General features: G+C 33.4%; 1 protein-coding gene across 1 annotated transcript in view; it reads left to right on the top strand.

Annotated features, from left to right (window-relative positions):
* The window catches only part of LOC150092402 (protein obstructor-E-like), a 33148-nt gene extending 9828 nt beyond the window's left edge, over positions 1 to 23320 (top strand). The window contains exons 2-5 of the mRNA XM_090415012.1: positions 3539 to 3760; positions 12650 to 12838; positions 17919 to 18081; positions 21736 to 23320. Coding sequence (XP_090271138.1) covers positions 3539 to 3760; positions 12650 to 12838; positions 17919 to 18081; positions 21736 to 21859 — 698 coding nt within the window. The 3' untranslated portion in view covers positions 21860 to 23320. The remainder of the gene's footprint in view (positions 1 to 3538; positions 3761 to 12649; positions 12839 to 17918; positions 18082 to 21735) is intronic.
* The last annotated feature ends 1525 nt before the right edge of the window (positions 23321 to 24845 follow it).

Raw genomic sequence — 24845 nt, 5'->3', positions numbered from 1 at the left:
AGCGGTTCCGTGTTGAATTCCCATACTTATTGAGCCAACTATGGTCATTGATCATTTCCTACTAGATTGAGGTAACTTACCTCAACCTTGACCCAGGTGGGAGGCATTCCGTTTCGGACTACTTCCTACCTAGGTTAAGGTAGGCATTTAACACACACAAACACGCAGCTAAAGCAAGAAGGTACAGATCGATACAATTAATACTATGAACATCCGTAAGGAAAGTTAAAGGATGGAAGTTTTTCTTATATTGAATTTCAAAAGAAAAATGTAAAGTCTGCGAAATTCGTTTAAAAATATTATGGAACACTGTGGTTTAAATTACTGCAGTATTTATCAATAACTTAACATTTCGTATGCAGACGTCATTAATGGTCATTTTTAAACATCTAGACAAAATTATATCTGGTAGAGCAAAAATAGTTCAAGTGGAGCCAAGATTGAGATATTCCGATGAACTTTGTAAGAATTTAAACTATTAAATTTCTATAATATCCATGCCAACAAAGCCGATCAATTACTTATTTACATATAGATATAGCAAAGGAAACACTTGCTAATAAGTTTGCGAAGTGAGTTTACCATTAATGAAAATAAACTATTCAAAATAGGTCATTAATGAGATTGGGAACATTTAATTATGAATTGAAAGATTTATAAAACGATGCAGCGCCATCATTCTAAATATTTAATTTTTTGTAACTTTCAAAACATGTTATCGTTATCAGCAAGTGTCGAATAAATTGTACAGTCTTCCATAAAATACGAAACAAACTCGCGCCATGTTTTTCGTCTAGAGAGATTCTAGATAATATCCATGCCAACAAAGCTGATCAATTACTTATTTACGTATAGATATAGCAAAGTAAACACTTGCTAATAAGTTTGCGAAGTGAGTTTACAATTAATGAAAATAAACTATTCAAAATAGGTCATTAATGAGATTGGGAACATTTAATTATGAATTGAAAGATTTATAAAACGATGCAGCGCCATCATTCTAAATATTTAATTTTTTGTAACTTTCAAAACATGTTATCGTTATCAGCAAGTGTCGAATAAATTGTACAGTCTTCCATAAAATACGAAACAAACTCGCGCCATGTTTTTCGTCTAGAGAGATTCTAGATAATATCCATGCCAACAAAGCTGATCAATTACTTATTTACGTATAGATATAGCAAAGTAAACACTTGCTAATAAGTTTGCGAAGTGAGTTTACAATTAATGAAAATAAACTATTCAAAATAGGTCATTAATGAAATTGGGAACATTTAATTATGAATTGAAAGATTTATAAAACGATGCAGCGCCATCATTCTAAATATTTAATTTTTTGTAACTTTCAAAACATGTTATCGTTATCAGCAAGTGTCGAATAAATTGTACAGTCTTTCATAAAATACGAAACAAACTAGCGCCATGTTTTTCGTCTAGAGAGATTCTAGATAATATCCATGCCAACAAAGCTGATCAATTACTTATTTACGTATAGATATAGCAAAGTAAACACTTGCTAATAAGTTTGCGAAGTGAGTTTACAATTAATGAAAATAAACTATTCAAAATATGTCATTAATGAAATTGGGAACATTTAATTATGAATTGAAAGATTTATAAAACGATGCAGCGCCAGCATTCTAAATATTTAATTTTTTGTAACTTTCAAAACATGTTATCGTTATCAGCAAGTGTCGAATAAATTGTACAGTCTTTCATAAAATACGAAACAAACTCACGCCATCTTTTTCGTCTAGAGAGATTCTAGTTAATACAATAAAGTTTTTCTTTATGGAGGACACTTCAATGATGTCAGAAAATCGATGGTGGAAGACGCCTATTCCATTAGTGTTGTCGCCAGAAACCTCCATAGATTCTTGTACATCGTGTAACAGATTTTATTTCTTTGAAAGCCAGTGGCGCCGACTGGTCTCTTTCTTTGTTCCTTCGTAATGCACAATATTAAATAAAGATTTCAGTTGGTTCACTGGAATTCCAGTAGGGGAAGTGAGATGATACAATTTCGTATCTGCTTTTCGTTATAATGGTAACCAAGTACGATAGTTCTTTTCTAGGATTAGAACAGGGTTTCCTGACTATGTGAAAAATAATATAAAATACAAAAAATAATATAATAATAATAAATTTCTTATCTGGCCCATACTTTTGTACTATAAAGTTTAAAACTTTCGTGAGCAAGATCGAAAATGAAATTTAAAATTTTAAATATTTTGTTGTTCACCAGGCCAAAAAAAAAGTAAATAAATAATAAATGAGTCCAGACGCTTTGGTCATTTGCTACACACTGACCACAGCATTCTTAAATAGTTGACTAGAACATGGTGATGCATGTGACCAAGTATTTTACAAACACGTTGCATAAGTGATGTTTGCTGCATCATGACCATCAGGCCACGATGTATCAAACCAATAAGAGGCGTCTTATGTGAAAAAAAATTATTTTTTATCAGCTCTTCATATTTAGTGGATAGATATATTTTTGAACACTGGGGAATTACTTTAAAACAGAGATTTCTTCTTCTTCAAGTGTCATCCCCTAGAAGGAGGTTGGCAACCATGTCACGGAACATTTTTCTTTCTTTTGCTGCTCTGGAACATTTATGGTAATTCAAGCCAGTCCAGTCCTTAATGTCTTCAAACCATATTCTCCTTCTACCTCTTCCTCTTTTTCCATCCAATTTCCCTTCTAATATTAAATTCTGAATGTCTTCTTGTCTAGTTAGATGTCCAAAATATTTAAGTTTTAGTTCTTACATTATTTTCATTAATGTTCTTTTCATTTTTACTTTCTTTAAAACATCTTCGTTTTTCATTTTCTCTGTCCATGGTATTTTCAACATTCTTCTGATGGTCCACATTTCGAAAGCTTCTAATTTTTTCTCTGCTTCATTATTTAGAGTCCAAGTTTCACTGTTGTAGAGAAGGCTTGACCAGATATAGCATTTTATTCATCTTTTTCTTGTATCTATATTAATGTCTCTGGATGTTAGAACAGTTTTCATAACAGTAAAGGCTATTCTTTCTATCTCTATTCTTCTTTTTAATTCATTAAGGGAATTCCCTCTGTCTGTAAACATTTGTCCCAAATATATAAAAGACTGAACCTGTTCAATTTTCTTTTTGTTAAGAGTTATGCTTAGTTTCTTATTTATTGGGTCTTTTGATATAATCATGCACTTTGTTTTCTTTAGGTTAATAATTAATCCTATGTCTAAACTTCTGTTGTAAATTTCTGTGACTAAGTTTTGAAGATCATCTTCAGATTCAGCTAAATCAGAGATATAGGATTAATAATAGGATGAAATTGGTTCTCGTACATTTTAAATGTTTCTTTTACTTATAAATCGCATACCGCTTAATTTAATACAGTTTAAAATGAATTAGTAGCTTTTCGTATTGCTATAATCAACAATACCAACTATATTTACTACTGTATAGAACAGTAGAGATTAAAAAGTAAAAACTTCTTGTTACATCCGGATACTAAAATATTTCTTTTTTTGTTTCTTTTTTCCAGGAATTGCACAGAGGTCTAAGGATTCAGTATGCAAGAAAGATTTTGGCTTTTATCCCCACGAGCAATATTGTGACTATTACTACGACTGTGCCGACGGCGTAGCCACCCTCCAGGCATGTCCTAATGGCCTAGCATTTTCGGGAAAAGGGCGGGGTTTGCTCCAGAACTGTGATTATCCTCACCGAGTTGGATGCCCTGATAACGATGGTCGTATTATGGGACGTAAGTAAAAAAAAAAGTATTCATGTGTACTTTCGTGTTTTTGAGTGAAAGTAAGGTTTCATTTACGTAAATAAGTTAGAATTTTATTTAATTCTAACTTATTTATAAGCAGTTAAAGAAAACTTATAAAGTTAAAAGCATTTTTTTTCTTGAAAACACGAAAGTATACATTAATTTTTCTTTTTTTTTTTTGTTCTTATATTTTGTTCAATGATATATTTCTTTTTGTCATCCAAAAAAAAGAAGTATATTATTCGGATGAGAGAGAAATCGTTCTAAAATCCACAATTTTATTTATTTATTTAACTGAAAAAATGTCATTTCGCGAAAGAATTTCATAAATAAATAAAAAATTCCAAGAAAAGCGTAGTGGCATAAAGATGACCTCAATCTCGAACATAATCAACATGCTCCAGGATGAAAATAACAGCAATTATAGCTTGCAAAGATTAGTAATGACTAACAATCTAAAAATAGAAATCCCTGAAACCATTTATTTGCCTTAAAAACTCCAGCACATATGGTACACATAAAGAAGCCTCTCTGCAAGCGAGACTGATTGAACAAGGATTATTATTGCCTTTCTTCTGTCTTCCTTTTCAAAGCCCTCTATTTTACTCAATAGCTGTCCTACATGTATTCCTTTGCGTGTACAACTTCTAGAATTGTAATATCCATGCGAAGCACCTTCATTCATCTCCTGTGACAGACACGTCTGCTAAATATGAACATTGAGACCCGTATTTTCTTCCTTTCCAAACCAGTTAACACTAGTGATGGGTTTGACGACTTCCTTGTGTGTCGCCATTATCGTGTGAACACCTGACCTACTTGTAGGCCGTCACATAACAAGGAAGTAAGATAGTACACGTGGACTGCCTTTACCTTATTTCCTGCTTAGCAGACCTTATCTAATGCCATGAACTAATTACCAGAAGAAAAGTAAGTTGGCCATTAGTATATGTTCAATGAGCAACAGCGTGATTTCTAAAATTAGTAATCAGCATTGATACGTTGGTGAATATTCCACTTGGATAATATTTCAAACTGGTCTAAGTAAAGATAAGATTTCTGTCAGTGGATAAATTTGTTTAAACAGGGATTAGTCACATTCGCCATATCAGAGATCATTTCAGTATAATTCTCCCTATAATTTAATTCTTGAATAAAACTAGGGCGAGCAAAGCATACAGACAGAGAGTGAAAGAAAGAAGATGAGAATTGGCAGAAAGCTGAAAGCCATCGTCTATGGAGGAGGGTAGAGGACACGGCAGTAAGGCAGTCATCATAATCTAATTCACAAATTTAGGACAGAATCAAGGATTTTAGGGAGTTTTTAGTGTGCGCTATTCAAAATGTAGGAACAGTATTCTAAGGTAGGGTGGATTTACGACTTGAAAGAATGAGCAATTGTTGGAGACAAGTAACGCCTAGAGCAGAAATGATCTCCTAATTTTTTGACAGTACACACACACACACACGGGAAGTTGTTAAATTTATAGTACATTAGTCTGTGTATTGTATGATCAAGAGGATCAAGTTAAAATAGTAACTAAATATGTTTCTTAAGCAGCTGAATGTTGTGCTCTTTGTGGAAAATAGTATAAGAAAAGCTGTTGGGAAGAACTGAGGTCTATGGAATTAGAGAAGTTAGTTCAATAGTTTGAAACTTGATGGTGAATGGCTGTTCATTCCCTAGCTGCTCATGTAAGAACGACTGATTAAAAGGAATATGGAGGCATGAGTGGTCAGTTCATGGTACATTGCTCATGAACTCAAAGAAGAGCCATAAGGGAGAAACAAAACTTACGTGGGAAAAAATTGAGTCTGTGAGCAAAAAAAGTCATCTGTTAAAAGGATTGGCCTAAATTGGACAATAAAGTATTTCACGAAGGTTTTTAGTACCATTCCAAACCGATTGAAGTACTGTCCACCACAGATACGAGAACCTCAGTTGGCAATGTGCCAAGAAGAGTCAATTCATGTTGAAAGGAAATAAAAAATAAGGTGATGTACGAATTGGTCACCAACACGCGAACTCACGTGCTTTATACGTAAATTTTTCCAACTGTTATACAAGCAAAATAGTTATTAATTTAAAAACTACAATCTTCATAAAAGAGTGGTTAATTTTCTGACGTGTAATAATAAACAACTCATCCCACAATACGGATTGATTATCCTATTATCGGAATGGAGTCTCCTCCTTCTGACATGCGTAGAAGTGTCGAAGGGTCTCGCATTTGCGGGTGTACAGTATCTGGATACATCTGTTTGCGAAATTAGGTTTGGTTAATAGAAAAAAAAAAACCTCTAAGTGTAAATAAGGAATAAAAAAAAAATCCAAAGGTGTATGATACTATGCATCAAGTTATGATTTAACCTACAGAAGTTTTACTTAGAGCATATATTTAATTATTCCTTTGAGAATGGTGTGGAATTACTAAAGAAGAAATCATTTGCTCTTAGGAACAGTGAAGTCGTCAAGGATTCATAGTACAGAGTGATCTATAGAGTTTAGAAAAACGCAGCTGAAATGTCTTGATAGTGAAAAAAGAAACGGTTTACATTCTTCTCCAGTTAGTCGAGTTAAAATCTATCAAATGACAAACGAGACTGTCCACTACACTGAATTCTTTATCTTATTTAAATCTTTCCATCGAGCTCATTTGTTGACAAGAACATATGCTTTTTAAACAGTAATGCTTCCCATCAAAGCTATCTACCTTTTACCTGTCACTGTTGTCCCAGAAAAACAAATGCATCCTTTATAACTGAACGTAAAATTGATCTCTAGAAATCCTGTTTATACCCTTTTATCCAAACGATTATTCACATAATGCTAAATGAGCAATTTCTGCCATAAAAGTATAGAGCGATCTCAAAAAAAATATTTACTTTCCGTTGTGATTGGCAGACTTTCAGAAAATATAGCAATGGCAGCTGCTTCAGTAAAACGTTGAATTAACAGAGGATCCTATAAGGATCTTCAGGAATCATTTTCCCAGATGTCACATTCCGTGAACTTGACACTGTCCCAATTTTTTAGCAACTCCTAATACTTTTCCCGTCTGATTGTTGAGTGATTACTGTATCTGCTCTACGACCAGCAGCTGCTGTTCGAATCTCGCCTTGGGCATGGATTTCCACATTATGTAAAAAATAAATACAGATACAAAAAAAAAAAAATAATCACAAAATAATCCTTAGCCACCCACGGTACTAATGTACTTTTGTATGCTTCCTACTATGCTGAAAACCAAGACTTGGTGTTAGCAGAGTTATATGGATTTACTAAGCTTTGGACTTCCTCAAGCTAATTTTAAATGTTTTCTTTGCGTACCTTGCGAAGGGCACACTGGCTGCATGGACTTACCAGAATTACTTATCGAATCCTCAGGTCTGGAGTTGGACAGTGCAGGATATTGTTGTTTAGACCACTTCTGGTCGTACATGTGGGACCATAGTTTGTAGCATTTCAGTGCGAAGTTAGAAAATTAATGAATGGATAGAGAGAAATCCGATACAAACCTCTCGGCTTTGCCGGGAGTGGGTGGGGAAGAATAATAAATCATCATTACATTTCTGTATGAGGATGAATTAACGGAAGAAATGAAGATTGGATTGCTTTTCAAGAAAATGCATTGCGAGGATTCAATAGTAAATAATTAATGGAAAAAGATTAAAGGTCTAAATTGAAATAAATAAAAATATAAAAAAATATAGAGAGCGCGAACTTAGGAAAACTATTTTTAATCACACCATTATCTAATTTTTTTAGAAATGTACATTTTTTTAAAAATAGTTTTCCTAAGTTCGCGCCCTCTATATTTTTTTATGTTTTTATTCATTTCAATTTTACTTTCTTCACGGTTAACAACAAAAATAAATTAAAAGTAATGAAATATTTGCTAAACTATAAATATAAAAGATCAACAAAACGATTTTCTAAAGTGAAACGGCACTTTAGAAAATCGAACATCCTCCCTGCAGTAGTTCGTCTGCTGAGTTTGTCTAATAAGACAGGAGTCAGCAATTTTATTAGCTACTGAAAAACACCAAAATTTAGACTTTTTAAGGAAAACTATTTTTAATCACACCATCTAATTTTTTTAGAAATGTACGTTTTTTTAAAAACAGTTTTCCTAAGTTAGCGCCCTCTATATTTTTTTATGTTTTATTCATTTCAATTTTACTTTCTTCACAGTTAACAACCAAAAAGAAATTAAAAGTAATGAAATATTGCTAAACTATAAATATAAAAGAGCAACAAAACAAAAGTGAAACGGCACTTTAGAAATTCGAACATCCTCCCCGCAGTAGTTCGTCTGCTGAGTTTGTCTTATAAGACAGGAGTCAGCAATTTTATTAGCTACTGAATACCAAAATTTAGACATTTCAGGATAAAATAAATAAAGAGTTCTAGAAAATGATAAAGAAAATTATGAACATTACCAATGAAATTTTGAAAACGTCAATGGGACTGACTTTTACGAGTAGATCTTGGTTACACTAGGTTAGTTATTTAGTCCTAAATAATAAAGCCATCGTGATTTCATGCTCCTGGTATGTCTTATAAAAAAAAAAAAAAAATGCAGCAGAATGATAAAAATTCCAAGCAAATTGCCATTCTGACTGATACTAACAACAATAATACTTGACGTTAAATGATGAAAACGCCTTATCTAAAGAAAACTATCAAATAACAAGAGATGAAAGATATATCTCTCTTTGTTGACACAGTACAGTTTAGATCGCTATCAGCTATTTTTTCCTGATCTTCAGGAAAAATTCTTGCTTATTCCTTGACAGTAAGATAATGTACAGCACTTCGAAAAGGTATTACAGTATTTATGCTTTACTTTTTCAAAGCTAATTCTCTCAATCGTAAATTGTGGAGCTTTGTTAGAGTGCGTAAGATGTTATGTACCACAATCTGTGCTGTATGTCTACGTCTGATCTGACACAGCTTGTCTCATAGAGGATATTCCATTGAAAGCTGGATGACCTATATTTCAGATGGGGATAAAGATATCGTATGCAAAGAGTGAGGATGGATACGCTGACTTGAAGATTCAGATGTCACAAACTGAAATATGAGTTGTGGGAGTGTTCAATAGTAATGTGGGTTCCTGGAAATGTATTGACACCTGGAAAGGCTTTTTATGATGGCTGTTTTATTTAGTATTACATTTTTGCTTTGGGGTTTTTTGGGTAGGCTTTTACTTCAGGTTCTGGGTTAGGAGGTCTTGTGGTTCGTATTCCTTCCAAGTTCTACGTAGAAAGCAGACCGGATTGGCCAGGCACTGGAGTTATTTTCAGTTAGTGTTCGACGAAGTTCTACGCTTTTCCTACGTTGTAGAGCATTTCATGTAGAGTGAAGATAGAGAAAGTCTTCGAAGGGTTTTAAAGGTGTGTCAGAGCGCACTTGCAGCCATGTGGTTGATGATTAGAACGCTTCTCTCTTAATGAAGATTTTGTTCATATATTGTTCTCTACAGTGGCGCACTCAGGGAGGGGGCCAAGGGTCCCCCCCAAAAGAAAAAGAAAAAGGAAATAAACACTAGAAAATTTTCCAAAAATCTTTTCCTAATTAAACTTCATTTTTTTTATTTATGTTGTGTTTTCTATTTCTATACTACTTATCATGTATTAGCGATCACTGCAGATGCTCAGTCATAGGTCGTGTGCAATGCGTAGTGTGTATTCGTAAATCGTCTACTCAACTCGGTCCTCCCCCCAAGATTAAATCTTGAGTGCTCGGTCCCCCCTCAAGATTAAATCCTGAGTGCGCCACTGGTTCTCTACACCTGGCACCCATATATGAAGCCCTTGTACTTGGCTGTGTCTAGCTGAGTGTATTATGGATTTTAATGTTACCGATCTGGAGTTCTTGACTTGACCAGGATCTCCTCACCGCGTATGACCATTGTGACACCATCAGCATATGCTGATAGCTGATCTTCAGGTGCAAGTTTTGTATGTGGGTTTATTCGCAGAGCACGTAGTTTTAGGCAGGTTTTTCAAGAATAATTCATTGGCTAAAATATACACTTGTCAGGAAAAATCCTTGCTTATTCCTTGCCAGTAAGATAATGTTACAGGACTTCGAAAAGGTATTTATTTACTTTACTCTTTCAAAGGCTAATTTTTTCTTTGAGCTTATTATGTATTGATCTTGGTATTGAATAGCTTTGATAGTGTTCAATAACATTATTGTGTGTGTATATGAAGCCCAGAGATACCAAAAGATATATTTTTTGAACGCGAATACTAGTTTCATCTCCTTAGAAGACCATCGGGTTCATACCATGAAAAGAGAAATACAAAATCGTACATTATAAGAGGCAGCTATAAATTAACTTAGATAGTGGGCTGGTTCTAGTCCTGTGCTACGTGATGTCTCTTACATGTCCTTCCATGCGCAGCTCAGTAGATTTGTTTGTTTAACCAAAATAGAGAAATCCACGATAGACTCCATGATACTTTAGGCTTCAGTTAGTATTCTAATTTTTATTGCTAGCAATCTAGTTGACAATTAATATGCTGAAGAGGTTTCATTTAAGTTATACATTTATGAAGAGAATGTTGAATAAAACCCAGCTCCCGATCAGTGGCGTCGCATGCCCATTTCGGTTGGGTGTGATAAGCTGCCCGCACTACAAATTTCACATCAATTTGACAGTATACATGGGCGTGCGTCCGCAGAAAATTTTCCAGGAGGGGGACAAAGCTTGGAGACAAATAATTACATCAATAAATTTTTGTAATTTTGATTTAATTAATTAATTACATCAATAAACGTCTTTTAGCATTTTTTTGATGTAATTATTTGTCGATGTAAACTATAAACACGTTATTTTTCATTTTGCATCGATTTTAATGATCTTTAATTCTTGAGGAAAAAAAGTATTTAGAATTAATAGTTTTAGCACAATTTCATATATAAAAAAAAATTGGCCAGCATATTTTATTAAAAATCAACTAATTAATTAATCCCAAAATCCTAAATTAAATTATTTCAGTTTAAAAGCAAAAATTCACTATAAATTTACAATTCATACTTCACTCAGTGACTCACTAGACACAGAGGGAAAATGAACTGGTCACTGTTCACAACAGTAATGAACATTTTTTACAAATCAAAAAAAGATGAAAAACGAAACAGGAACCCGTGTTTTATTGCTGCAATAAAACACATATGGGTTGGCTGAAACAGGCCAACCCATAAAAAATTTTAAGACAGACAAAGCATCCCAGGATAGAGGATGTAAGATTACATATCTCAATCACTTTTACTTTATTATTTGTGGAATTTTTTACTCTATCCTGGGGGAAAGTGTGCCATTTGCCTTTGCCCTCTGCAGACACCCATGACTATGTGATTGCATTTTTATCGATGTATGAAAGTTTGGAGAGTGCGTAGAGCATCAGCACTCATCTTAATTGGTCCAATGCAATTAATTGCAGGATATCTTTAAATACTTTTGGGTAGAGTGGGAGAACAATCTGTTTTAGGATTTATTAGAAAACAACAATGGAGGAGAATGCTATATTTCGTTGGTATGGTATATCTGAAATACTCAAAAATGAAAATATGTGAACCATCATTTATAAGATGTGAGAATAGGAAGGAAAAGTGTGAGTGGAAACACTTTCATTAATGGTAAAGAATAATTAATAATTATCATTTGTGATATGTGTGTCCTATAAAGTCTCAACTTGAATAAATGAATTTATGATGGCATAATTAAAAAAAACTTATGAAGAGAGAGAGAGTAGTGCAGGAATAAATATGGTTTGATGGAGCAGCAAATCATCTCGTAAAATTTGTTGCACATGATATGTGTATTTCTGTGGTTTGTGTATATTTCGCTCCGTTTTCCAAGAATTTTATTTTGTTTACTGAGACTCAGTACACTCAATATACATCCGATTATTATAGTAATTATCTACACTTTCAGAATCCTAAATTCATTAGTTTTTTGTTTTTTTTTAGTATCAGTGGTTCTTCTGTCTTATCAATCTCACATGTGCTTGTATTTTGTTGTAGATCAACAACGTCTTATAATACATCGAATATCCATTTTTATTCAGGAATCGATATTTTTACTGTCTGTTGTTTCCGAAGACTAGAATAAAAATATCTCTATACAATTAAAAAACTTTGCAACCTCAACAGATGCTATAGTGTACAAGCAAAAGAAAAAACAATTAGCATTTTTCTCCTAACATCCACTTTCAAATTTTCAGTTCCAGACAACATGTGCAACAGCTGTTTGTAATACAGCCATTGGATACAGGAAGCGCTCAACTCATGACAAGTGACAACATTCAATTGGATTGACACAATAACCAATCATAGGTGCTGGGTGAGCTCAAAATGTTAGCTTACCCAGTCTCGCCTTGTCAGCAGTTTAAAAATACTAAAACGCTAAGAATTTGACCTGTTGCACCCTCTTTACATCTTTTCAAAGGGCTCAAAGGTGTATGCATTTTGAAAGCACACCCGGGTTATTAACGCGAATGTGACGCAATGTTTGCGCGTCGAAACGTGCCTCTTCATGAAGCACTAACGCTTTATTATCTTCATGAAGAGGACAATGAAGCATTATTATATTGTGTTCAGTTTTAATCCGCAAACAATTGGGGGAGTCTTTAACAGGAAAGACTCCCCCAATTGTTTGTAGACTCCCCCACACGCCCCTGCTCGAGATTACCATACACACAATGGACATTGTCTAAGAAGTAGATACTGGAAGGAAGAAGATATTGACGCTTTTGCTGCCAAAAAGTTTATTAAAAAATTAATTATCTTGTTTTATGTTTAGTGGAAATTTTATTTCATCTTAAATTTTTCATGTTAATTTACCTTTCTTTTCCTGACAGAATCTCCCATCGGCTCTGATAACTGTGCTTGGTTGTATGGTGTTTTCCCACATCAAACCAGCTGCACACGGTACTGGCAATGTTGGAACGGCACATCCACTATTCAGCAGTGCCCATTTTCTTTACTTTATAACGACGTCTTACATTCGTGCGATTGGCCAGACAACGTCCCAGACTGTCAAAAGCACCGTAAGTATTTTCCTTTAGATGGTATTTTCCTTTAGATTTCCGATTAGAATAACTTGATGTCATAAGATTTCTAGTATGACATCAAGTTATTCTAATCGGAAAAATTCACTCTCAGCACTGTCTGTTTAAAATGTATTCATTTGATTAAAATTAATGCCATCATTTTAACTTCATATTGAAATTCTAGCACAATATGATAAAGTTCTGTGCCACTTCCACTACCCATGCATAGGCGTATCGCGCTCGGACATCCATCTAGGAATATTTATTGTGCAATGAAACCCGTGGAGAATTCATGACTAAACAGACACACGTACTAACCACAGTAATAAGTTTTAATACGTAAATATTTCATCCTAAGTATCTTAGGACATCATCAGTACAGTAGTTTAAACAATAATAGGAATAACATACAGTTAGGGCGCATGATTACAATAGAATCTCATTAAACGTGCGTAACGTGTTACAGAAGTAAAAAAATAAAATAAAATAAATAATAATAATAATTATTATTATTTTACACAATTTCGTATGACAATTTTCCATACTTTAGAAATAGCAAGAACATCATTACGGTTTAGATTTCGTCTGTGAAGTATGGCTTCAGCACTTTTTTTAGATAAACGTTCATGTTTATATAAAGATCTATGTAAAAGTTTAGTCTTTTCCCAATGGATCCAATCCTATGGTTTGGGTTTTCAACTCCGTGTTGTGCGAGGCCAGATTTCTGCTGTTTGATAACACGGATATTGTCTTGATGTTCCGAAAAGCGTTTATGAACAGGTCTACCTGTCTGTTCATAGCAAGACAATTTACAGGCGCATGGAACCTCGTACACGCCAGGTAGCATCAGCGGTGAGAATTTGTCTTTAGGAGAAGGTAACAAGTTAAAGATCTGGTTGATTGGTTTGTAGGTAGTAGCAAAATTATATTTCTTCATAATTTTTGAAAGACGTTCGGAGATGCCTTTGACACAAGGTATGGGAATCCTGTGGGCTTGTTCTTGTTTAGGTTGATGTGTGGGAAAGTGACTGATTTTTTAGTTGTTTTAAGATTGTAGCCATTTAGTATGGATGTATTTTTGATTATTTCCAATTTTTGGTTTGGAGATTCTTCAGAGGAGCAGAATCTGTGTACCCTGGTTACTAATGATTTAGTGATGTCAAATTTTTGCGATAGATGATGAGCAGAAGAATTGTGAATGTAGCGACCTGAAAATGTCGGCTTGCGATAGACAGAAGTGGAGATGGAACCATCTTCTTTTCCTTGGATCTGTAAATCCAGAAAGGAGATATCCTGTGGAGATTCTTTTTCTAGCGTGAATTTGATGCGAGGATGAAGGTTTATTTTATCTAGAAACAGGTGTAGTTCTTGTTCGGAATGACCCCAGACAGCAAAGACGTCATCGGCATAGCGTAGCCAAATTTTTGGTTTGGGTTTAAACGTGAAAATTTTTTCTTCAAGGTATTCTAGAAACAGGTTTGCTAAGTTTGGTGATGAGGGAGACCAATTGCTGTTCTTTCCTCTTGGTTGTAATTTTTTTCTTTCCAAGTGAAGTAGCTGGACGTAATAACAAATTTGAATGATTCAACAATATCAGATGGAAATTTTTGAGTTAACAAGTGTACAGTTTCCTTATGGGGAATATTAGAAAGAGGGAGACAATGTCCAAGCTAATTAGCATGTCAGTTTCCAACAGTGGAATGTCTTTTATTTTTGCGTGAAACTCTGTGGAATTTTTAATTGATGAGGCTGAGTGACTTATGTGAGGACGGAGAAGGTTAGATAAAAATCTTCATAACTTGTAAGTCGGGCTGCTAATAGAATCCACGACAGGTCTGAGTAGAACGTTGTTTTTGTGACGCTTAGGTAAACCGTATATTCTAGGAGGCCTAGCATGGTATGTCCTGAGTTTTTTTTTTTTTATTGTTTCTTCATATAAGGAAGTGGTTTCATCAAGTAAGTTGTTCAGTTTCTTGAGCTGTCTTTTTGTAGGATCATAATCAAGTTTGGCATAAGTATTTCGATCTCGGAGTAGTAAATTCACTTTTCGGTCATATGAATTGGTATCTAGAACAACAGTGTTCCTTCCTCAACCAATCAACGAGATCTATAACTTGTTACCTTCTCCTAAAGACAAACTCTCACCTCTGATGCTACCTGGCGTGTACGAGGTTCCATACTCCGTAAATTGTCTTGCTATGAACAGACAGGTAGATCTGTTCATAAACGCTTTTCGGAACATCATGACCATATCCGGCTTATGAAACCGCAGAAATCTGGCCTCGCACAACACGGAGTTGAAAACCTAAACCATAGAATCCATTGGGAAAAGACTAAACTTCTACATAGATGTTTATGTAAACATGAACGTTTATATAAAAAAACGTGCTGAAGCCATACTTCACAGACCAAATCTAAACCGTAATGACGTTCTTGCTATTCCTAAAGTATGGTAAATAGTCATACACATTTTGTAAAACATTTTTTTTATATGTTATCTTATTTTAATATAATTTTTCCCCTCCTGATATATTTTAATTTAATTCTACAACACGCCACTGCACGCTATTGGGATTCCATTGTGAGCATGCGCACTAACTGTATGTTATTCCTAGTATTGTTTGAATTAACTGTACTAAGAGAACAAGGCAAAAAGCAGCGTGAAAACAGAACATTATTTCATTAATTTTTTTGCAATATACATCATTTCAGTAACGTTGCATAGTATATAAAGCTTTAAGAAATATATAAAAAAATATATCGCTTTTAAAAGATATTTAATATGTGAATACCTTGTCCTCTGCTAAATCATAAATGTATGAAGCCTTATGTGCAAAAAAAAAAAAAAAAAAAAAAAAAAAAAAAAAATCCTCCAACCAATCAAAATACCTAAACGGTATTGATACGCCTACATAATATACATAACGAAATTTTATTCGTTTATTCTGATGACGGCCTTACTTCACCCCTAAATCGATTTATCTTTTTTCATTTACTTTCGACACCGTTTTAAAGTTCTAGATTTTAATATTTTTTTAATTTTTCAATTTTACAAGTTTATAGCGTATTTACTAATATATTTTTTAATAGTATATTATTATTTTTACGCTTTTTACTGTTATTCATATATCTCAGGGTTTAATTTTAAAATTATATTGAGGTCCATCTTACTATTTTACCTATCGCTAATATTATCACCATCTGCAATCTTAATTTCAAATTTTTATGGTTTAGACCACAAGCACATAGGATGTTGTACACTCCAACGTGTTTGAAAAACCATTAATGTCTTTTGGCGATCTTAAAATGTGCGGGACAGTCTTGACCAGTTTGAACGCAACTCTGATGATGAAAGGTTTAAAAACTTTGGCGATCTTTTCGGACACTGTACCTGCATAAGGAATAACTGAGGATGAACTGTAGGATGATCCCCCAGACTTAAGTCACAATTGCTTCGTTGCCTTTAATCTCATGGTACTGTTCCTCAATACATTCTACCCACTCAACACATTTCAAGTAAAAATTAACGTTTTTTATGTGACTCATGGAAATATATAACTTTATAAAAATATGTCGAAGTTTTTGACAAATATGTGAGATTGAGTTAGTTTCTAACAATATTTCGTTAGTTAAGAAAGGATGATTTCGCGTGCATTATTATTATTATGGAAACCTCGATGTAATACGAACGGGATGCCACACTAACCATTATTCACACAAAGCCTATCATACCTCAAATTCATTCCAAGAGTGCTCACGATCGCCTCTAGTAACCCATCCATTCATTCGAGTCCTCACACACCCTTACTAACTTCTACGGATGACCTATTGTATTCTTCTAATCGTTATGTATTGACATATGTCTTTTGTTTACGATCCGTTTAAAATTTCTAAGTTTCTATCATCTTCTATCTTTTGTCTCTCAGCTAAACTTTATACAACCCACACATCCCAGAACATGATAGAAGACGCCCTGTAGACATCCGACAGAAAGAATATATGCATTATATCCGTTTTCTTAAATCTGAAGTTTTTCTTAGCCACAGAACCCTTTGCAAGAATATAAAAATGTTTATTTAGGTTCTTTCAAATTTGTGCAACAAATTTCTGAAAAAAATAAAATAAAAAACATTCTGTTTTGGGTTGCCTTAATGTTTTTATAATAGATACTAAGATGTTCTAAAAAGGGGTAGTTTAAAACTGACATTAATAACTTTTTAAATAAATATTTTAAATATTTTTACATGTACTTGTTATAAATGTAAATAGAAAAATATAAATGTATATAGATTTCATTATGCCTGTCGTATGCTTATGTATATATGCATGTATATAATATTTGATCTATTAATGTGATTTCTAAACTGTCTCAAAGTTAGAATATGATTATAAAAACTCCTATTTGACCTCAACCTAGCTTTTTCTCCTCTAAGTTTCTGCTATATTGCATTTGCTATTAAATTCAAAACTACGTTTCTAAACTTAACTTTAAATCAAGATAAAATTTAAAAAAAAAATGCAATAAAATATATTTTATGGAAAATTATATGGTTACTTTAGTTATTTACGGTAGTGTTTTATAGATCATTAGCATACGCATATTTCGTTTATTTATTTATTTATTTCAATTCAGTTGTGAACCGAAAATACATACAATCATGCAGTTTGTGTACTCCACACATTTTATAACAAGACAGATATTTAAAAAAAATTAAATGATGGACTCCCTGGAGTGGCCCGTAATAATAATTAATTTTTTGATAGTCCGATTCTTTTGAATCATCCCAAACTAATTGTTTCTTTCAATTTACTTAAATAACAGAATCAAATGTGTTTTATTTCTTTCATTGTCACAATACTACCGATTTTGAAAACAGTAGAAAAGCTATTTTAACACATATTATTCCAGCTCGATTGATTACTGCTGTTAACGAAGTGTAACGTGACAACAGACGAGATCAATAAACAACATCGTCTGCCACTATCTGTAAACATTAAAGCTAAAAATATCCGATACATTTTTATGCCAATCAAGAAACTATAATAGTCCTTATTGATTTGTTGTTTTCTCTCTTAGCTATCTGCAAAGACACTCCCAACGGCCACGTCTCTATAGAAAACTCCTGTGTTCGGTTTTGGCTGTGTGTAGGCGGATACCCACGACTTCAACGATGTCCTGCTGGTCTTGCTTTTAACCCTACTTCAGCCCGATGTGAATTAGCTCAGAATGTTCCCGGATGGTAAGCATGCAGCGCCTCCTTTCTTATTATTTATTACACAGATAATTACGTAATGTTACATAATTGTAATTAAAAATGCATATTTCGATTGATGGCAGTTACACAGTCGTGATTAATGATGCATTTCGCTAACTTCAAAGCAAACTTGAACAGCTTACAAAAATAGATTTTTCCTAAGTATTGTGAAGAAATATTTGTAAGTGTTTCCTAAGATTTAATTATTGAGAATATGACCTTCGGCTTTTTTGTAATGCGGTACGTAAAAGACATTTTCCATGATGCCGTCTTTGCGAAGCTAACTCATGTATGGTATGCATACAAAACAAACAGGAAGTCGTTATCTTATCAAGGCAAACTTGTTATCTCTCAGATGAAGAAATATTTCAGACAATAACCCGCTTGCACAAAACTAGATTATATGGGTCACTACAGGGCTGTACTCAAGAATTCTTTCGTGACTTGGTGCATTCACTTATAGTCGCAGTGAAAACAGTTTTGCGTTTTAGTACCACGACTCCCTTTTCGCTTCCTAACATTAAGTTTTGATGATTTGTATTGCTAATAAGCGCTCTATATCGCAGCTAATGTCTAATATTTTTATATATGTTAAATGGTAAAGGGCATGAAGTATTTTGGACACATCCTAGCCAATTACTTATCACCAAATTCTTGGATATGTACCCTCAAGGGGGGGGGGGTTACAATCAGTGGCGAGCTATGGAAAGTTGAACAACGGGCTCGTATTAAAAAAAAAAAAAAAAAAAAAAAAAAAAAAAAAAAAAAAGCCGTATTTCACACAAAAACATTTGAGAAGGGTAAAGATAGCGCATGCGCTTATTTTATTTTCAAGCTTTGGCGCATTCGTTTTAGAGGAGTTGTTGAAATAATAATTTCAAATAATCTATACACTTTGAGTTTGTCCCTTAATATGTTTAAAAAATTTTTTTTTTTTTGAAAAAATAAAAAAAATAAGCAAGAAGAACGAGGGGCTCGCAAATTTGAGAAAAATTCAACAAAGGGCTCGCTCGAATCGTTTGATCCTATAGCGTAACAGAATCTTATGCATAGGAACTACGGAACTGCAGCGCCCCCAATTTTTCTCGATATATAAATATATTAATTAATTTATTTATATTTGCTTGCAATATTTAATTTTATCATCAATAAACTTGGAGAAGGATCTAAGAGTAGTAGGAAATTCGAGATAATATGAAATTCAGCTAATATTTTCGATATTTTTATTTCATTCGTGGTGAAATTCATATTTGCATGCATTTTGATTTTCAACTGCCTGCTGAAATTATGAGGCAAAGATAATTTTAAATAGGCAAACACGAAAGGAAAAAGTCAAGTAGGAAGATAGTGTGCTTGTTAAACAACTTTAAGAACCACACTATCTTCTATTTTAGATTTGCAGCATAGCAACTGAAGTAGATAGTTGCTATGCCACACGTCGAAAAAAGATTATTTTCGCCAGTATTTATCGGACCCTATGACGACAATGTGACACCTTGCGATCTTTGCTCAAGGAATTGTGTGTGATAAGATGGCAAAGGTAGAATCGTAAATGTCGCAGATTTAGTCACTATTAATCGTTAACACAAAATATAAAGAAATAGCTTCAATTATTCACAAAAAATTATTATTTTAATACATTAATTTTTTTCGTATCGTGCTTACAATTCATATTACAATTTGATACTATGAATCAAATTATATCTGTTTAATTTAAGATAGTTTGTGCTTAACTATAGTACATCCCATATTCAGAATTTTATGCATAGGAACTGCAGCGCCCCCAATTTTTCTCGATATATAAATATATTTATTAATTTATTTGTATTTGCTTGTAATATTTAATTTTATCATCAACAATCCTATACAGTTCTCTTATTTTGTATAAAAAATAATAAAAATCCATCTTGTAGCACTTAGGAGGGCGCTAGCAGCACTGTGTTTACCACAGTGTCATATTGTTACGCATATGCACGTCATAGTGAGATGCGAGCTATTAGCGTAATGCGGCACTGTCCGTCGCGCAGTTCCACTGTTGTTTATATGCAGTTTGCGCCAGTAGTAGTGTTCGTAGTGCTTATCGTGTTTACTCCGTCTCTTTAAATATTTGGACATTACAATTAAAGGATTTAATTGTAATGTCCAAAAATCGTAAATCCATTCCTTTCATTAAATTAAAGGAATGGATTTTATTTTTAAGTAATTTTGAATTATACCAAACTGTATAATTTTATCGATAATATAGAATATTTTCAAAAGAAAGATTTCGGTATTGCGATCACATGTTTATTAAGATAAATAAAAATAAACAAACCCAACAAGTTTACACTTACGTCTTCAGGGATTAAAGGTAACTAAACGTTTAAACACAAGAAATGAGAAATTACTTCAAAATAGTCCATTTTATGATGTTATGGCCGTCTAACTGTTCATTAAATTTGAAAATCCGAATGCAGAATCTGTGCATGCTAAGTTTAAATAATGCCTGGATAGCGTCACGTTCTGTTGTTCACGTTCACTCTCTCCGAGGTCTGACTTAGGTATATTTTTTATCAATGCTGACCAAACTTGGTGTAGAATTAGGCCCTGGTTTTTGTTGCATTGCGTTGGAATTCCTAGCATATTTGCAGCTTCTTTAAATTTCCTTGTGAAATTTAAAGAAGCTGCAAATATGCTTTAAAAAAACCAGGTGTATATAAAATTCATTGTTCCCTGATCTTCCCGTCTGGCCCACGTAGCAGATACCACAGGAACAATGAATTTTATATACACCTGGTTTTTTTAAAGCATGCACAGATTCTGCATTCGGGTATTTTAATTTAATGAACAGTTGTACGGCCATAACATATTTTTTCATGTTTATTTTTTATTTTTTTAATTTTTGCATAATTTTGATATTTTATCCAAACACATATACACAGTACTTAATACCGTGAATAAAAGGAACAACGTTCCCCCAAGTTAAAAGTCCCTAAATCTTCTAAATTTACCTGCACCCCCCCTCCCCCACACAGTTCCAAGCATGGTCACACAAAATAAGGATCTAATCACTGATACCGGATATCGTTTCCCCCCCCCCCGTTCTCTGTCGATTTATGTAACATTGATTATTTTGTTGTCAAATAATCAGTATCAAAATAAAAAGACATCGCCATATTTAAATTCCACCTATTCTTAGGTTGGAAAGAAATTAATTGTTTATCTGGCACACAATAAAACTGATTAAAAATCAATTATTTATGATTTAATTTATTGCAATTTTGACAAGAACACTTGGGAATTTTTCGTTTTCACAAAACGTAATTACATTGAGTGAAATATTACATGTACATTTGAAGCTGCCTTCCTGATTTACAGAACAGAAGTTGCTCAATAGGTTGACTCATTGCTGCATTCTGATACCTTTTTGCTGAATAACAAAATAAAGGCTTATGGCTGTAGCTGACTCATTGTTGTAATCATTAAAAATATTTTCTATTTTTCATACAGTAGTTGCTACTTAATACAGGAGAAAAAGCTGATGCTTTTATTCTAGTTTACGAGTACAAGTATTGATATTATTTTGTCGTAATAATATCTGTAATATTTTTTAAATATGGTTGGATTTCTATTAAAATGTTACGTAATTTATTTCTATAGTGAACCGCCCCCAAGCACAGCTGCTCCTGAAGAGGAAAATGCCGCAGCACTACCAGCCCAAGACGACAATAGCGCAGGAGCGCCACCTCGTCGTCAAAATGTGAGAGGAAGACAACCCGGCTAATGAAAATATTGTTTGAAATTTCAAAACTTGTACAAAGTTTTTTTTGTGTTTTTTATTTACATGTTATTGTTTCGAGTTCATTTCTTTTCACTAGTACTGGCTTTTTTTAACGTTGTATATTCATAATAACTAAAGTTTTCATCAGACGAGTATGTCAAGTATTTGGCACTTCACATGATGTATAATTAACTCCCAAATGCTAAAAGCAATTGGCTACATGACTTCAGAACGTAACATGCTCATTTCATGGCATTTTCTTTATTTTCTATATTAATTATCATTTGACCTGAAAAATATCGTCTGATAATGGGTTAAATTATGAGAAGAGAAACATTTAACAATTAAAAATAAGTGATAAAAGTTCACGATAAAAGCTTATATTAACACCTGGTGGGAGTTTTCCTCATAAGCACATTTCTCTTAGAGAAATTCGAATTAAAATAAATATTTACATAACACTTATGTTCGAATTTCAAGATAATAACTGCTATTTTCTGCAGTGGTATGTTTACAGTTCCTGGTGAAAGTATTTTAATCCCTATTGGGATTCGAGCTAAACGGAGAATGTTTTTGCTTTAAATCTCCACATATTACACATTCCACTAATGTTACATCTTTATGATAAATTTAATTGACCTAGAACTCAAAACTGAAATAATTTATCGCTGATTTCACCTACAATATTTTTTTTTAAGTTGGCAATACGGACTCTTATCTAAAAACGAATATATATTATTTAATGCCAGCTTTATCTAAAACTAAGAACAATAAATATTATGAAAAGAAACAAATATACAGACGCTTGCTTCTCTGCATCATAGCAAAAGGAATATTTGCTGACGTAAGTCATGATGCTGACAAAGGCAGTGGTGTCATTCACCCTACTCACTGAAATAAGGTTGAATCAGACATTAATAACACAATAAACTGGTGGCTTCAATGGTAAGTCAGTAACAGCTCATTTTTATTGCAGTCAGTGAGTCGATTTCCACTTGATAAAAATAGCGAGCTGCAGTTATAAAAATATTTATTCGTGTTGTTCATTCAGGTCTATCTAATTCAATTATTTAGGACTCATACTAAAAAAAAAAGTAAAACTATGTACCTTATTGATTCTGTACAATTAATCATATTCCAAATTTATTTATTTTCTTTATTTATATTCCAAAAGATGTCGCTGTTGTCATTGGTCAGATTCTTCGAAGTTGGGTTGATTGGGGAGTTTTATTATTCTATTTTTTTTTAAAAACAAAAACAAAAATATTAGAATGACACCACTCGATGACGTGTCTGCAGTGCTCGCGCCTGAGGAGATTTTATGGTAAATACGTATAAGTAATTATCGTATGGATTCACAGATATCTATGAATATGAAAAAATGCATTGATACTTTCATGTCCTATCATGTTCACTCTAGACGTTGTAACAGATGTAAATAAAGCGATGTGTTTTTTTGGTATATTTTATGGTATATTTTTCTTTGTGTTACTATACTCTACTTAAACAAATATTAGCAGTGCAATCAGACATCAATTAAATACGAAAAACGAAATTAATAACAAAAATATCCATTAGAAATAAAAAATTAGAATACGCGTCATTAGAAGAATGGATGGTACTTATAGATTAAACAACCTTGAAATATTGTCTGTTGTAAAACGTTTCTTGTATTCTCTGCAGTAACAACTGGTACAGCGTAGAATATACTTTCTTTTTATGATTAATTGCGTGCCTCATGCGTTGTGTAGTGTTTGTGCAGTTTTGTTTGGGTTACTATGCGGATGATATCAGCAAGTCTTTTTATCTTTCACTAGATAAAAAGCAATCCATTTCCCAGGCAACGAAAGCTTTTCACATCCACTTCCTATTAGTAAGCACGATCATATACATGATATATATATTATCAAAATACTCTGGTTTAGTGAGAATTGTAGAAATGTTTTTTTTTTTTTTTTTTTTTCTGTCGCTTGAGTTCTACAGTCATCTGGCTCCATCGTATATATTTAGCTTGGTCATTAAGATACTTCACACGCAAACGTTGTGCACACTTGCTTTAAAATATTAAAGTCAGAATATAATCCATTTTCTAAGCAAGCGGTGAAAAAAAAAAAAACTCTACAGCTCTCTCTAATCCATATTTTTAATCACACAGTGACACACCCTTTTGCTATTTGCACGTGGAAATGACTACTGCCTTGATTTAATTCTCACTATTCCCACGAGCTCGCTTGGGTGTTTGACGACCGCGGATTTCAGTAGCGTTTCTTGTTTTTCGCATTTGCACGGGCTCCATCCCAGCTCGAATTTCTACTTTCTTCCCCTCTGCATGAAATATGTATGAGGTCAATGGCTTTGTAAGCCGCACCCGAAAAGAGGACCAGTGGTGGATATTTGACCCAGCAAAGTCTGGTCGATTGGTAGAGCCTCTGTTACTAATGGCTCACGAAGACAGTTAAGCAAGTTTGAGCACGGTTAGTAGTTGGAAGGGTTTAATCGTTCGATGCTGTTGGCACACACTCTCCCTCGATGAGTCTGTAAACTCCCTGGAGGTGTCACATAATAATAATAATATTTACTTGGAGGTAGAATGCTCTAGCTGAGGCCTAGTAAAAACCTGGCAGCTCTTCGGGACTGCTGGAGCCTTTCTTTACTGGTAGATCATCGATTTGATCTATGGGACTTCACATTTTGGTTCAAGGACCCGCTTCTCAAACTTACAGTTTTGATACTTGACATTGACAGACATGGAAAAACTAATAGATGAAACGAAATTCGAAGACGTATGTCGGGAATTTATCCAATTATTTTTTTTTGTTTGTTTATATCATTTTTTAATTAAGAATAATTTATTACATTATTTTTTCAAGTTACATAAGAGTATCATATTATTGATATTATCACATAATACTCAGTATCTTCAGTGTCTTCTTTATTGTTTATATTTTACTAACTCTTTTATTACATAATCTGCTTCTTTGGTTATAAG

Source organism: Typopeltis vanoorti, chromosome 26 (genome assembly GCF_054136105.1).
Source record: "Typopeltis vanoorti isolate ZY-2024b chromosome 26, IOZ_Tvanoo_1.0, whole genome shotgun sequence".
Taxonomy (NCBI): domain Eukaryota; kingdom Metazoa; phylum Arthropoda; class Arachnida; order Uropygi; family Thelyphonidae; genus Typopeltis; species Typopeltis vanoorti.
The sequence above is the reverse complement of the archived record's forward strand: the minus strand, read 5'-3'. Positions and strand labels throughout refer to the sequence as shown.